Source organism: Carcharhinus amblyrhynchos, chromosome 18 (genome assembly GCF_965287045.1).
Source record: "Carcharhinus amblyrhynchos chromosome 18, sCarAmb.v2.hapA, whole genome shotgun sequence".
Lineage (NCBI taxonomy): Eukaryota > Metazoa > Chordata > Chondrichthyes > Carcharhiniformes > Carcharhinidae > Carcharhinus > Carcharhinus amblyrhynchos.
This window is the reverse complement of record NC_137341.1, coordinates 30,674,610-30,690,452: the sequence shown is the minus strand read 5'-3', so window position 1 is coordinate 30,690,452 and position 15,843 is coordinate 30,674,610. Positions and strand designations below refer to the sequence as shown.

Here is a 15,843-nt window from a genome sequence, read left to right as displayed (position 1 = left end):
AGATTACAGGAACCTGATAAGGGTGCAACAACAATTATCTCTCCATCAATGTCAGTAAAATGAAGGAGATAGTTGTAGTTTCCTACTTACAGGAAATGTAGTGGAGGACATGTCCCTATCTACATCAGAGCTAGGTGTTCAGATCACTAACAATCTGCCCTAGACCTTCCATGCCAATGCTATAGTTAAGAAAGCCCACCAATGCCTTTACTTTCTCAGAAGGCTAAGGAAATTCGACATATCCACTATGACTCTCACCAATTTTTGCAGATGCACCACAGACACCATCCTGTCCAGATGTATCACAGCTTGGTATGGCTCCTGCTCTGACCAAAACCACAAGAAACTACAAAGGGTTATGAACGTAGCCCAGTCCATCATGCAAACCAGCCTCCCATCCATTGACTCCATCTACACTTTCTGATGCCTCGGGAAAACAGTCAGCATAATCAAGGTCCCATGCACCCTGGATATACTCTCTTCCACCTTCTTCTGGGAAAAAGACACAAAAGTCTGAAAACATGTACCAACAGATTCTTCCTTGCTGTAATCAAACCTTGGCCCTATCATATATTAAGCTGATCTTTGTCTTCACCCTGCCTGTGACTGCAACACTCTCTATCCTTTTCCTTTTCCGCAATGTACTTCATGTTTTGTCTATAAAGCAGCAAGAAATAATACTTTTCACTGCATCCCAGTATATCTAACAATAAATCAAATCATATTGACAGCACCATGATTACAGGAGTAGCATGTGACTTCTCATGCTCATCAGTGACCTTGGTCAATCTCTTTGGTATGCCATTTATGGGAAAGTAAGCAGATGTGCATGTGCAGCCGTGTCATACTGCCCTGAAAATACAAATCAAGCCATGCATATTACCATCCAATAAAGACTGATTTTTAACACACCTCCTCATTCTTGCCGACACAAATGAGACATCCTTCAATCGTCTTCTTTCAGTAACAACTCAATCATGATGCATGATGTAGAGATGCCAGTGTTGGATTGAGGTGGACACAATAAGAAGTCTCATAGGTCAAAGTCCAGCAGGTTTATTTGGTATCATGAGCTTTCGGAGCACAGCTCCTTCATCAGGTGAATGGAGTAGTGGGTTCACAAACACGGCATATATAGACAGAGACTCAATTCCAAGATAATGGTTGGAATGCAAGTCTTTACAAATAATCAAGTCTTTATAGGTACAGAAAATGCGACATGAAGCATGACTGTACAATATGCTCTTCAAAGGAAGCATCATCTATTAGAACATAGAACATAGAACATAGAACATTACAGCGCAGAACAGGCCCTTCGGCCCACGATGTTGCGCCGACCAGTTACAAAAACAATGACCCACTAGCCTATACCAATCCCTTTTCGTCCATAAACCTATCCAGAGATCTCTTAAACGCCCCCAAACTAGACGCATCTACAACTGCAGCAGGCAGGGCATTCCAATCCCTCACCACCCGCTGGGTAAAGAACCTACCCCTGACATCCGTCCTGTAGCTACCCCCCCTTAATTTAAAGTCATGCCCCCTCGTGCTAGCTTTCTCCATCCGAGGAAAAAGGCTATCGCTATCCACCCTATCTAAACCCCTAATCATCTTATATGTTTCAATAAGATCCCCTCTTAGCCGCCTTCTTCCCAACGAAAACAACCCTAGATCCCTCAGTCTCTCCTCATAGGACCTCCCCACCATACCAGGCAACATCCTAGTAAACCTCCTCTGCACCCTCTCCAACGCCTCCACATCCTTCTTGTAATGCGGGGACCAGAACTGCACACAGTACTCCAAGTGCGGCCGCACTAGAGTAGTGTACAGTTGCAACATTACACTGCGACTCCTAAATTCAATCCCCCTACCAATAAACGCCAAGACACCGTACGCCTTCTTGACAACCTTATCTACTTGATTCCCAACTTTCAGGGATCTATGTACACACACACCTAGATCCCTCTGTTCATCCACACTATTCAAAGTCCTCCCGTTAGCCCTATACTCGACACATCTGTTGCTCCTACCAAAGTGAATTACCTCACACTTCTCCGCATTAAATTCCATCCGCCACCTCTCGGCCCAGCTCTGCAACCTATCTAAGTCTCCCTGCAGACTATGACACCCTTCCTCACAATCTACCACACCTCCAACTTTGGTGTCATCAGCAAATTTACTAATCCACCCAACTATACCCTCATCCAGATCATTAATAAAAATTACAAACAACAGTGGCCCCAAAACAGATCCCTGAGGCACACCACTCGTAACTGCACTCCATGATGAATATTTACCATCCACCACCACCCTCTGTCTCCTATCTGATAGCCAAATTGGAGGCTCTGGAGTCATCAGCAGAGGGGGTGAGGAGCACCTGGTCACCCTGCGAGTGCCCTGAAAGAATGATTTCAGGACACCTAGGGAGCATACCTTCTCCTCCTCCTCAGTCAATAATGGCACCTCCTTGTATCCATGTAGAGAAAGGGGAGGCTGGGAGAGGTTCCAAACAGTAGGGTTTACAACTGTTCCCCTACGATGGGGACCAGAAATGCTCTCACTGCTTGTGGGGACAGAGGCCATTGAAGCATACACAGGAGATTGGGGGCAGTGAGGTGCCAGCCTGATACCTTGGCACTGCCCACCAACTTCCGGCAGTGGGCAGGGCTGATTGGCAGTGGTTGGAAAGCCTGCTGTGTACTCTGCATTAGGGATCGGTGATTTTGGGAAGGGGGAGGTGATTGGGGCAAATATCTCCTTCATTTTACTGACATTGCAGGACAGGTAATTGTCGTTGCACCCTTATCACTTTCCTGTACTTTTTCTTGTCATTGTTTGAGATTTGACCCACTACAGTGATATTGTCAGCAAACTTGAAAATGGAGTTAGAGCAGAATATGTTGTGTGTGGGGTGGGGGGGGAGGATCAGGCTGGCCATGGTTGTCGGGGGGTGGGGGGGGGAGATCGGGACAGGCCCAGAGGGGTTGGGAGGGTGGGTGGGCCGGCGATCTGCGGGGGGAGGTGGGGTGGCATCGGGTTGTCTGCATTTGGAGGGTGGAGGAGGCCTGGGATGAAATCATGTGGGCCATCGATCGGGAGGCGATGGAGTGTGCCAATGCGCATGCACTATGCTGCCAGCCTCATAAGTGAGATGTGGCCCATCCCCCCTTACCGTAGTGAATCTCTCTGGGGCCCTTTGTGATGCGTAGAGTGCCAGAGATTCATTCCACTAAATATGCATAAAAAACGGGTGGGAAATTCTCCAATTTTCCTACCCGTTGGGCACTTAGTTTATTTTTGGGAGAATCCTGGCCCATATGTTCTGGGGCCTCACGTTCAAACCCACTCTAGGACTTCAACACAATCAAGGCTGGTGCACCGGTGCAAAACTAAGGGAGTGCTGCACTGTCAAAGATGCTATTCTTTTGGATAAGACCTTAAATGAAGATCCTATTTGTTCTCTCAGGTGGATGTAAAAGATCCCATAGCCACTATTTCAAAGAAAAGTTCTCCCCAGTTTTCTGACCAATATCGACATCACAGAAACAGATTATCTAATCATGTATTTTGCTGTCTGTGGGACCTTCCAAATGCAAATTTGCTGCTGGATTTCCTACATTACAATAGTAATTACACTTGATTGGCTGCAAGGCTGTTTGGGATATCTGATGGTTGTGAACACACAAACATTTGAAATAGGAGCATTTAGCCTCATGAGCCTGTTCTGCCATCAAGTAAATTTCCTCTAAACTGCCTCCAATGCATTTACATCTTTCCTTAAAGAAGGAGGGAGGTCTTGTGGTGCAATGGGTTGCATTGCTGATTCTGAGCCAGAAGCTCCGGATTCAAGTCCCACCCAGGAAGGTGCATTCGTAACATGGCCAAACAGGTTGAGTATCAATTTGAAAATCTTCCAACATTCCGATGGCTGGCAGTGAGAGTGGAAGAGACTTCAGCCACGCTTAATGCAGAGTGGTGCCCCTCAAGCTATAGGCCTCTGGTGTTGTGACCTGTTCCAGGAATAACCAGCTATGGAAACAGATGAAAGTCTGCCTTAATGTACCACTAGGTACAAGAAGAACATTGGAATAGAAATTAAGTAAGAAGACCAAAACTGTATAGTATTCAAGGTATGGTCTCATCAATGCCCTTTTTAACTGAAGTATTACATGTTTACTTTTATGTTCAATCCCACTTGTAATGAAGGATAGCATTATAGTAACATTCTTAATTACTTGCTGTACCTGCATACTAACCTTTTATGGCTCATTTACTAGAAAACCTAGATCCCGTTGAACCTCGACATTCTACCATCGTCCTTGTCTAAGTATTACTCTGCTTTCACATTCCTCATACAACAGTGAACAACTGCACATAAATCACATCATCACATGACCCTATCAATCACTCTAAGCAGGAACCCCAGTGGAATTTAGGTAAACAAAAGTTCACATTACCACTTGCAAGGCTAAAGTGAGTAATTATCCTACTCTCTCAGCTTCTCAGTTGCATTCCTCCAGACATACCAACTGCCTGTAGCATAAAACTGAATTTTTAAACATTCCACTTAAAGACACAAAAAAAGTATGTATCCATATCAATTGTACAACATCATCACATTCTGAACCTAAGAAGCTATCACAGGCAAATAATCCAACAGTGAAAAATAAAGAATATTCGCAAAACTAGTTGGTGTTACTTTTGAAATAGCATCCGTCTTTTCGGTGCTCGATGTACGTAGGTAATATGATCCAAATATTAGATTGGTGGCTGGAAAATGTCACACTTGATACATAGTCCTTGTTTGTGAAGGTATTCCAATGTTGTTTCTCAACTATTCAAGTGCCCCTGTTTATTGTACCTTGTAATTAGAATATCATCCATGTAACATTGTACACCAGAGAGACCACTTAATATCTGATCAATTGATCTTTGGAATAGGACCGGTATGGTCCTATATTATGGACCAATATTATTTCAAAAGGCAATCTTTTATAATGAAGCAACCTTTTATGAGTATTGTTGATAAGCAATGGTTGATATTCAGCTGTTACATTCATCTATAAATATGCTCATGAAAATCCATCTTGCTGAATTTCTGCCCACCTGATAACACAAACAAATCTTCAATTAAAGGAAGCAAATATTGATCCACACAGGATTTAGGGTTGTTTTAAAATCACTACAAAAATGACCTGAATCATCTAATTTCATGATAGGTACTATAAGGGTAGCCTACTCATTCATTGTAACTGGCTCTAATGCACCAGTGTTCACAAGTCATATTCATTCTTCTTTGACCTTGGGACAAATTGCATATGGGGCTGCACTTGCTTTAAGACGTTTTAGTTGACTATTAGGCTTTGTGTTGAGTCTCTTGAACTCCCTTAATTGAGCCAAGTGCCTCTTTGATTACACCCTTGTATTCATCCAGAAAGTGTTGTAGGTCTGTTTTGACATTGACCAATCTGTTGACGGCATTCCAGTTAAGCTTTATTCTCTCCAATCATGATCTCCCAAATAGAGCTGTAAAATTATCACAAACACATGAAGAGACAACTTCATTGTCTGTCTACTCAACTGTATGTTGACCTTTTAATGGCACAATCTCTTCTGTGCATGTCCTGTGCACATGGTTTTAAAAGAAGCAGCTTCAGCTTTTGTTGATAAGTAGTCTCAAGAATTAAAGATACAGCAGCACCAATATCTTTTTTTCCATGTTGCCAATTATTTTTGTAGAATGCAACTTGTTCCTCTTCTTGAAGATACCCAGATTCTCCCTTTGAATATTCTTCTCAGGGCAAGCTGTCTAGCCCAATAAACTTTTGCAATGTGACCTCTTTTGTTACAATTACTGCATTGACTATCCTTGGTCCAGCATTCACTCGCTGAATGGCCCATTTTGGCACGTCTGTGACATGCGTGTTGCTGTTTTGACTTCTTATCAGCGGTTTCCAACTTGTGGACTTTCATTCCTGCACCAAATTCTGAAGTCTCTTTGGCAGCCAGTTTCATTGACGCTGCAATTTCTACTGCTATCTTTAAAGCCAAAGATGTGCAGTAAGCAATTTTTTTGGATAGCCTCATTTTGGAGACCACACATAGATGATCATCTTCTAATGACTCGCCAAACTCACAATGTCCAATCTTTTTAAGGTTGCCATAAACTAAGCAAGCTTTTACCTTCCACTTGATCCCTTCGGTGGAACTTGAACTATTCCACAATGATAAATAGCTTTGGAAAGTAGTGGCCTTCAAGGATATCTATCAATTTGTCATCATATTTTGGTTCCTGACTGTGCTAGATGAACAAAGCACTGGGGCATATTTAGGCTTTTACTTCCCACTGGACTGAGGAAAGCTGATAAAAGCAACACATCTGCATTTTTATTTGTCTATACGAAGTACTGAAAATGCTCTGGAACTTCATGATTCATTTTCTTAATCGAAAGGGCACATGGATCCTAATTGACCTGCCATTTCTCTTGCAGGCTGTAGTGACTCGAGACTGCTCAGTATATATTTTCTTAACTGTCTTCCCTGTACTCTTGTTTTTACCCTGGAGACCATTGACTTGATGTATTTTTATTCAAATGACCTCAGATGTATAGCAAAACAGCCCTTCTTTTTAATTATGCTAGATACTGCCTGGAATCTTATCCTTCTCTGATCAGAATAACCATTGGTTTTAAAACTACGCAGAGAACTTATTTCTTAATTGGTCTTCCTGCACTGGCACTTCAATCATTAAGCCCGTATTTTCTTCCCTAGCCTTCTAGTATTCAAAGTGTGAGGGTGCACAATGGTTTTACTTCTACTTAGGATCTTTTCTCAATGTTCTCACTGAAACCAAATCTCATCCTCATTGCCAATTTCCATTATGTAATGTCCTGGCTATGTTACGCGTTTCTGGGTTTTAAAAAATGAAAATGTGTGGTTTGCACATGTGGATTCAAAGTAACACACAACAGATTCATTGAAAGAGATGTTCTCTGCACAGAACAGAAACTGAAACTAAACAGCAGCCTGTGAAACACCCTAATGATATCACCATCAAATCATGTGACCATCTCTTAAAACAATCATGCAGCTAATTAAATATATAACAAAGATGCCTGAATGCATTTCATTCTCCCAAGAGAAGAGCAGTGTGAGCACATAGCATTGTGAGGACTGCAGGTTTCCTCATGGTGCAGGGTGCCACTGACTGCACAAATGTTGATTTGCAGGTGCTGCATGTCAGCTGTGAGTGGTACCTGAAGCAAAACAAATTCTACTCCCTCAATATCCATACAACGGCTCAGTGCTCAGCATTCTGGCAACACGTGATGCCTTCATCCTGTGGCACTTGCCTGCCCCATTTTAAAATGAGCCACTTGACAAACTAGAGGGTAGCTGTTGGATGACAAGGACTATCTGCTGACCTCATAGCACACGACTCTATCCTATGCATCCGTGGGCAGCATGCACATAGGAAAAGCCATGCAATGTGATAGAGCGGACCATTGGGTGGCTTAAACAATGCATCCCCTAATGATCCAGTCTAGACGAGCCCTGCAGCACTTGGTAGAGCACATGTCAAGATTTTTTGTGGTCTGTAGTATGCTGCCCAGCCTTGCCAACATGAGGGCATTTTTAATTATTTTATTTAACCTTCATTTAGCTAAGTGAGTGAATTGCAAACCAATTCTCATTTACAATAATGGCTTGGTCAAGAGGTTAATGCTCAGCAAAAGAAATTGCATAAGGATACAATTCATTTAGACCCAAAAAACAATAAAATACAAATTACCAGTTGCATGGCAACCAGCTGAAAAGAGGAAAAGGAGGGAGGGAAGCAAGGAGAAGGAGGAGACAAACAACAAATCTCCTTCTCTTTGGGGTTCCTGTGATTGGCTCATTACAGGCAGCACAGTGGTTAGCAGTGCTGCCTCATGGCGCCAGGGACCTGGTTTGATTCCTGGTTTGTGTGACTGTCTGTGCAGATTCTGCATGTTCTCCCCGTGTCTGCATGGGTTTCCTTTGGGCACTCTGGTTTCCTCCCACAAGTAAAAAGTCTGACAACACCAGGTTTAAGTCCAACCGATTTATTTGATAGTAAACTCACAAGCTTTTGAGGTTTCCCTCTTCTTCAGGTGAATGGAGAGTTCTGGCCTCAGACAGAGCATATAAAGCACAGACAGTTTACAGATTACTGATTAGAATGCGAATCTTTACACCTAACCTGTTCAAGTCCTAAAGTGGCCGACAATGTGAGTGGAAGGAGCACTGATCACAGGTTAAAGAGATGTGTATTGTCTCCAGACAGTACAGTAAGTGAGGTTTTGCAAACCCAGGCAAGTCATGGGGGTTACAGATAGTGTGACATGAACCCAAGTTCCCTGTTGAGACCGTCCTCATGTGTGCGGAACTTGGCTATCAGTCTCTGCTCAGCGACTCTGCACTGTCGTGTGTCATGAAGGCCGCCTTGGAGAATCCGCAGTACTCAGCCAACGTTGTCTACCTGATACGTTGCAAGAAAGGATGTCCCGAAGCATGGTACGTTGGGGAGACCATGCAGACGCTATGACAACGGATGGATGAACATCGCTCGACAATCACCAGGCAAGACTGTTCCCTTCCTGTTGGCGAACACTTCAGTGGTCACGGGCATTCAGCCTCTGACCTTCGGATAAGCATTCTCCAAGGCGGCCTTCACGACACACGACAGCGCAGAGTCGCTGAGCAGAGACTGATAGCCAAGTTCCGCACACATGAGGATGGTCTCAACAGGGATCTTGGGTTCATGTCGCACTATCTGTAACCCCCGTGACTTGCCTGGGTTTGCAAAACCTCACTTACTATACTGTCTGGAGACAATACACATCTCTTTAACTTGTGATCAGTGCTCCTTCCACTCACATTGTCAGCCACTTTAGGACTTGAACAGCAGGTTAGGTGTAAAGATTTGCATTCTGATCAGTAATCTGTAAACTGTCTGTGCTTTATATGCTCTGTCTGAGGCCAGAACTCTCCATTCACCTGAAGAAGAGGGAAACTTTGAAAGCTAGTGAGTTTCGATCAAATAAATCGGTTGGACTTAAACCTGGTGTTGTCAGACTTTTTACTGTGTTTACCCCAGTCCAACGCCGGCATATCCACATCATTCCTCCCACAATCCAAAGATGTGCAGGTTAAGTGGATTGGCCATGCTAAATTGCCCTCTAGTGTCAGGGGAACTAGTTAGGGTAATTGCATGGGGTTATGGGCATAGAGTCTGGGTGGGATGTGGTTGATGCTGAATGGCCTCTTTCTGTACTGTAGGGATTCAATGATTCTAACTGTGATATCAGCAAACATGACCTCTATTCCCTATTTAGCAATAATCTCAGAACTTATTTTCCCTCCGTTATTGACCATCACTTCATCTGCTTAAACACACTAATAAAATAAAAGCCACCACAAAATAACCTTTCTAATCCAAAGTTATAAGTCACCTTAACCTGTGGATTTCCTCTGTGTCCATCTTCCATGTGCCCTTGCCTGACCTAGTATACCTAAGCAGCCTCCCATGGCCACACCACTCCACCACCATCGCCACCCCTCCTTCCACACCCCTCTCCTCCCCTCTCTCTCTGTCTGACCCTCCCCCACCCTCACCCCCCCCCCTCCCCCACGACCCCCGACCTGTTCTAATATCCCTAAGCAGTGCACCCCCATGGTTGAAGCATTGACTGGTGGGCAGCTGTTGACATTCAGTAGGGAGACTGCATGGGGCCTTGGACAATGTGGTCTTTGAAGGCCTGGATTTAGGTTGTATCATCTCAGCATGGGGGTAGAGATCTAAGATGGCTGGCTTGCAGGCAATAATACTGGCAGAGTGATAGTGGCTGGAGGATATCATTCTGAGAGTAGACAGTAAAGTTGTGCCCCATGGAGCCACTGTCACTTCTAACATCAGCAATTATGGAAAGTTAAATTGCTGGATTGTGGTGACACCCTTTCCATATTGGTATCCACAGTGATGATACATGACAGCAGTCTGAGCTTCCACTGCAATACTCAGAAGTCATCTGGTTCCTGTCTGTATTGCAGTGGAAGCTGAGACATTGATCATCAGATGCTATATCATGGTTGGATCTCGGAGTTGGCCAGGAATTCTATGCTGGAAAGGATGAACTCCATACTTTGTGTGAAGCCCTGTGCCAAATCATAGCCAGACTTCTCTCTGCTCCATGACAGTGATCTCTGACCTTCCATCAAACTCAAGAACATATTAGTTCAAATGATAGAAATCTGAAATAAAAACAGAAAACATTAAAAAATACTCAACAGGTCTGGCAACATGTGTGGAGGAAGAAAGAGAGTTAAAATTTCAGGTCAAAAACCTTTCATCTTTCTATCAGACCTGCTTATGCAACAAACATTTGTATCTGTCTACCCATCAGCCTTCTCCTACGTGCTGGCCCATTGACATCCTCATCACATTCTCTGTGTGTAACCTCATCCTCCATTGCGCTGGCACCAATGTGCACTGACCCACACCCTGACTGCAGTAGACACATTACTGGTGACTCATCACATGCAGCTCCCACTGCTAAGCTTGCCTCTGTCTCTATCTGAGTTGGTGGGTATAAACTCTGTTCCTAGCTACCAATTCCATCCCTCTCCCTGGCAACTATCTGTGGCTACACCAGACTGTTCACGGCCTTGGTATCATAGTTGAGCTAAAGTTGAACTTTCAACCAATTTCCAACTCTAACATCACCCAGACCCTTTGCTACCTCAACTCATCTTCTGTTCAAACCTCATTTATGCCTTGGTTACCCTTCAGTTTGACTATTCCAACACACTCCTGGCTGGTCTTCAAGATTCTACCTCTGTACACTTGAGGTCAGTCAAAACTCTGTCCTAACCATGTCTTAACTGGCAGCAAGTCCCATTCACCATATCATCCTAGACCAGACAGATTCAAATATGAAATTGCAGGGAAAAAGGGCAGTATGTTCCTGGAATCTGGAGAGAAAAGGGAGGTGTGAATGGACAGTAGGACAGAGGGGTTTATGATTTATTTTTAAAGGGGGTTATGATAGCACATTTGGAAGCTGGAGAGGGCACAATGTTTGAGGTACCTTATAAAATGTTATAGTAGAAGGTGTAGTTTTACTGATCATCCTATAACTTCTTTCCTTTGTGGGCGAGAATTTGCATGGTTCCATTCCTAACTAGCTGAATGCCATGAATGCATCTTCAACAATGGTTTATTTTCCCTAATACTCCTCCCATCATCTTTGGAGCTTTTCTGAAGATCCATCCATTCCCTTTCCACAACTACCTGGTGGCAATTGTGCATAGGTGGTGTGGCACCTTCGCTGTGTGACACTGACCTTCAGTGCTCCTATCACCGCTGTGTTAGGAAGGAATCACAGGTCTCTTCATCTGGACATCAGCAAGAATTGAAGCCATCATTATTATTCCCATCAGGAAATGCAGAACAAAATGAAAATTCTTTAGATGCTGGAAAAATGAATATAAAATCAAAAATGTTGGAAATACTCAATAATTCTTGCAGCTTCTGTGGTGATACAGTTAATGTTTCAGGTTGATAATCTTTTCTCAGAACTGGAAGCTCCACGCTTTTTCCTAAATTTCTGTTCTCACTTATTCCCCCTCACTCCTAGTATAATAATAGGTTTCCCTTTGTTCTCATCTTCCAACTTCCTCATTTTATGGATCATTCTCTGCCATTTCCACCACTTCCAGTGTGAAGCACCATCAAATACATTTTCCTCTTCACTTCCCTTTCAGCATTCTGAAAGTCCATTCTCTCCATGCCACCTGATCCACTCCTCAGACACTCCCAATATTCCCTCCTTTTTCTACGGTACATTTCCATGCAAGCACAGTAAATGCAACACCCGCCTTTTTACTTTCTCAATGTTCAAGGTCCCAAACATTCCTTCTATGCAAACAGTGATATAATTGTACTTTTTTCAGTTTAGTGTACAATATTCACTATTTGCAATGTGGTTTCCTCTCCACTGGGGAGACCAAACACAGACCAGGTGACCGCTTTGCTGAGAATCTCAATTCAATCCACAAGCATGACCCTGTGCTTCCTATCACTTGTCATTTCAATTCTCCACCTTACTCTTACTCTGTTCTTTCTGTTCTCAGCCTCCTGCAGTGTTCCAAAGAAGCTCAATGCAAACTCGAGAAACAGTATTTCATTGTTTAAGTGGGCACTTTACAATTTCCAGACTCAACATTGGGTTCCACAATTTCAGATTGAAACCTGTCCTCCCATTTTTCAGCAGGATCTGTATTTTGATCTCCTCTAGACCTACCTTCTAGTTTGTTACTTGTCCCATTACCATCTTCTTTTGCCTTGCACCATCATCTCTTTTGTCATTTAATCTCCCTTGTCTTCACCCTTTCCTTTTGTGTTTCAACCTCCATCGCTCCCCTGGCTTTGTTTAAAACCTGTCACACCTCTAACTTTTCCAGTTCCAATGAAAGGCCATCAACCTAAAATTAATTCTGTTTTTCTCTACACAGATTCCACCTGATCTGATAAGTATTTCCAGAATTTTTTATTTTTATTTCACCAAGAACTCAGCTCTCTGGCCACTTACTCCATTCCTCACTCCATCCCTTTCAATTGACCATTCACTCTCTAATCCAGTTTGACCACAAGCCAAGATTCAGACACCATGGAAGGAAGGGTGTAATTGGGTATTGGGGTCAGCTCTGAATGACCAATAAGTTTCAAAATAAGATTGGTCAGGAGTTTAAGAGATTGCTGTGCATTTTCTCCATGTTGCCTATCACACGCATCTCTCAATTTTTGTTTTCACAGAAATTCCAACTGTGTCTCCACGATGGGTAGCAAGTAGCACAGAGGAGCCTGCAGGTGAGTGAAAAGCAGATGGTTCCAGTCTTACAGCAAAATGAAATGCAGAGGTTTCCTTTAAAGAAAGATAAGATGGCAGCAACATTGAGTGCATAAACATGAATCTAATAGAGATGATCACAAGCCTCACTATATTATTTGTGAGACTGTGTGGTTCTGTGTGGTTCATTTTGGTTCCATGTGGTTTTCTGTATGTAACTGTGGGCTTCTGTTACCGTAGCCAGAATTTTACAAAAATGATTCTAAATGTCCAGCTAGCGTGAAAATGGGAGAGTTCTTGATCCACTTTTTGGGCAAGTTTTCATGTCCAATCTGATGTACTTAAACATTGAAAAAATGATGTAGACTGCTTCTAGCTGCTGCAGACAGCAGGCTGGGCTTAATTCGCCAGACAGCGTGTAGAGGAAGCTAATGTACATGTGCACAACTCTGATTCTGCACATGCACAGTTCCAACAGCAGGGGTCTGATGGACAGAGAGAGAGAGCTGTCAGGCCATTGCTGCTCCAGGCAGCCTGAACCAACTGCGACCACCACCCCCGTCCCTCCGCCCCTTGCAATTGTGGGGGCCTGTGGCCGATTGCAAGCTCCACATCACCTGAAAATGCAACCCCCACCACCCCCCAGCTCAGATCTCTTATGCCCCCTCCCTGCCACAGATCGGAGCTGCAGAGTGCCGGCAGTACTTCCCTCCAACCTCATTGCAATGCAGAGCTGTTTCCTAGCTCCACACATACAAATTCCGCATTTTGTTATTCCAATCTAACATCCTCTCTCACCAATGCACTGATCTCATATTTTACTAATCGTACTATCACCTCCTTTTTTCCTTTTTGTTTATCCTTCTGAAATGTTGAACACTTTGAACATTTAGTTTGCAGGACTGGCACCCCTGCATCCTCATGTCCGTAAAGGCAGTTAAGCCTTATAGATTTACTTCTACCTTGTTGGGATTTTTTTGTTATTCTAATCCCTAATTACCCTTGAGAAGATGGTGGTGAGCTACTCTCTTGAACTGCTGCTGTCTATGTATTGTAGGAACACCCACACTGCTGTTAGGGAGTTCCAGGATTTTGACTCAGTGACAATAATATAGTCCCAAGTCAAGGTGGTGTGTGATTTGGAGGGGAAACTTGAAAATGGTGGTTTTCCATGTCCTGTCCTTCTAGGTGGTAGAGTTGTAGACATCATGGGTTTGGAAAGTACTGTCGAAGGAGCCTCGGTGTGTTGCTGCAGTGTAGATTGTATGCACTGTTGCCAATTTGTACCAGTATTGGAGGTAGTGAATTTTTGAAACTGGCAGATGGGGTGTCAGTCAAGTCAGCTGCTTTGTGCTGGATTGCGTCATGCTTCTTGAGTGATATTGGAGCTACACTTATCCAGGCAAGTGAAGAGTGTTCCATTATACTCCTGACTTGTGCCTTGTAGATGGTTGACAGGATTTGGGGATTCAGGAGGTAAGTTACTCAGTGACAGCAATGTCATTAAATGTCAAAGGGAGATAATTAGATTCTCTGAATCTGAGATGATTTAATTAAATTTGTTGGGCCTAAGGAATTCCTGCAATGATGTCCTGGGGCTGAGGTGATTGGCTTCCAACAGCCACAACCACCTTCCTTTGTACTCAGGATGAATCCAACCAGTGGAGACTTTTCTCCCAGATTCCCGTTGACTTCAATTTTGCTAGGGCTCCTTGATGCCAAATGCTACCTTAATATCAAGGACAGTTACTCTCACCTCATTTTTTGAGTTCAGTTTTTTTGTCCATGTTAGGATCAGTGCTGTAATGAGGTCAGGAGCCAAGCGGCACAGCAGACTGAGTGTCAGTGAGCAAGTTGTCATTGACAGTACTCTCAAGTGACACTTACTCAATGACACTTTCAAATCAGTTTGCTGATGATGAAGAACAGACTGGTGAGGCTTGATTGCTGGCCAGCCCCGCAACCCGCACATTGCTGCTCTTCCGACCTGCCCACGGCCCAATTGCAGGCTCCCTAGACATGTCCTGGCCAATCTCGACCCCCTCATTCCCCAACTCCTTCACCCGCATTAATCTCCCCACTCGCCCCACAGTCCTGATCTCCCCCTGTCCCCGCAAGTCCCAACTCACCTCGCTGCCCTGATGGCCAGACCCGATCGCTGGCCCCCCTCTCTCTGTCACTGCTGAATGCAAAGTGGCAGCAGGACCCTCCCACCCCCAAGGATCTCTCCCGCCCCATTAGGTTCTGTCCCATTAAGCCCTGCCCCTTTTTCACTGCCCACTCCCCGGTGGGCAGTGCCAAGATGCTCCCGGGACATTGCCACTTTGTCCCTTGGGCAGTACCAAGGGGTCAGACTGGCACTGCCAGTTGGCAGTGACTAGTGGGTACTCCGCTCATCCCCAATCTCCTGTGGGGCCTCGATGGCCTCCCTTCAGTCCAGTGGGGTCCAGTTGCCAGCTCCCCGCAAGTGGGGAGCTGTTGTAAACCCTGCTGAAATGAAACACATCTGATGGAGGCAGAGACTGTAACGGGCCTGGGGACTTCAGTCCCGGGCCCACTAATGAGATGGCAATCCTGATTTGAATACATCATACAGCCAGAAATTGGTGCAGAGCTGACGATGCTGGAAATCTGACTACCAGAGACTCATTGAGGCCATGGCGCCCAGCGGAGAACCCGCTAAACGGCCTCCACTTGAGTCTCCCAGCAGCAGAGTGGGCTGGGAGTATCACCCCCCCCCCCTCCCCCCCACCACCCAAGTGAATTTAATTCTGCCTTTTTGACATTTTTCCAAACATTGATCTTAGTTACTTTTAGCCTTTGTTGCTACTGTTTTCCAGTTTTGCTTATTATTTTTCTTTCTACCATTACTAGTGTAATGATGCATGCTAAAGATTTCATCAGGAACACAAATGGTATTCATTAGCAAGGAAAAACTGTACAGAGACCAGCAGCCCCCAAGTTGCCCCAG

General features: G+C 44.3%; 1 protein-coding gene across 1 annotated transcript in view; it reads left to right on the top strand.

The window, feature by feature from the left end:
- LOC145354966 (netrin-3-like) overlaps positions 1–15,843 on the top strand; it is a 229,564-nt gene that overhangs the window by 144,563 nt on the left and 69,158 nt on the right. The window contains exon 5 of the mRNA XM_080206665.1: positions 12,839–12,892. Coding sequence (XP_080062791.1) covers positions 12,839–12,892 — 54 coding nt within the window. The remainder of the gene's footprint in view (positions 1–12,838; positions 12,893–15,843) is intronic.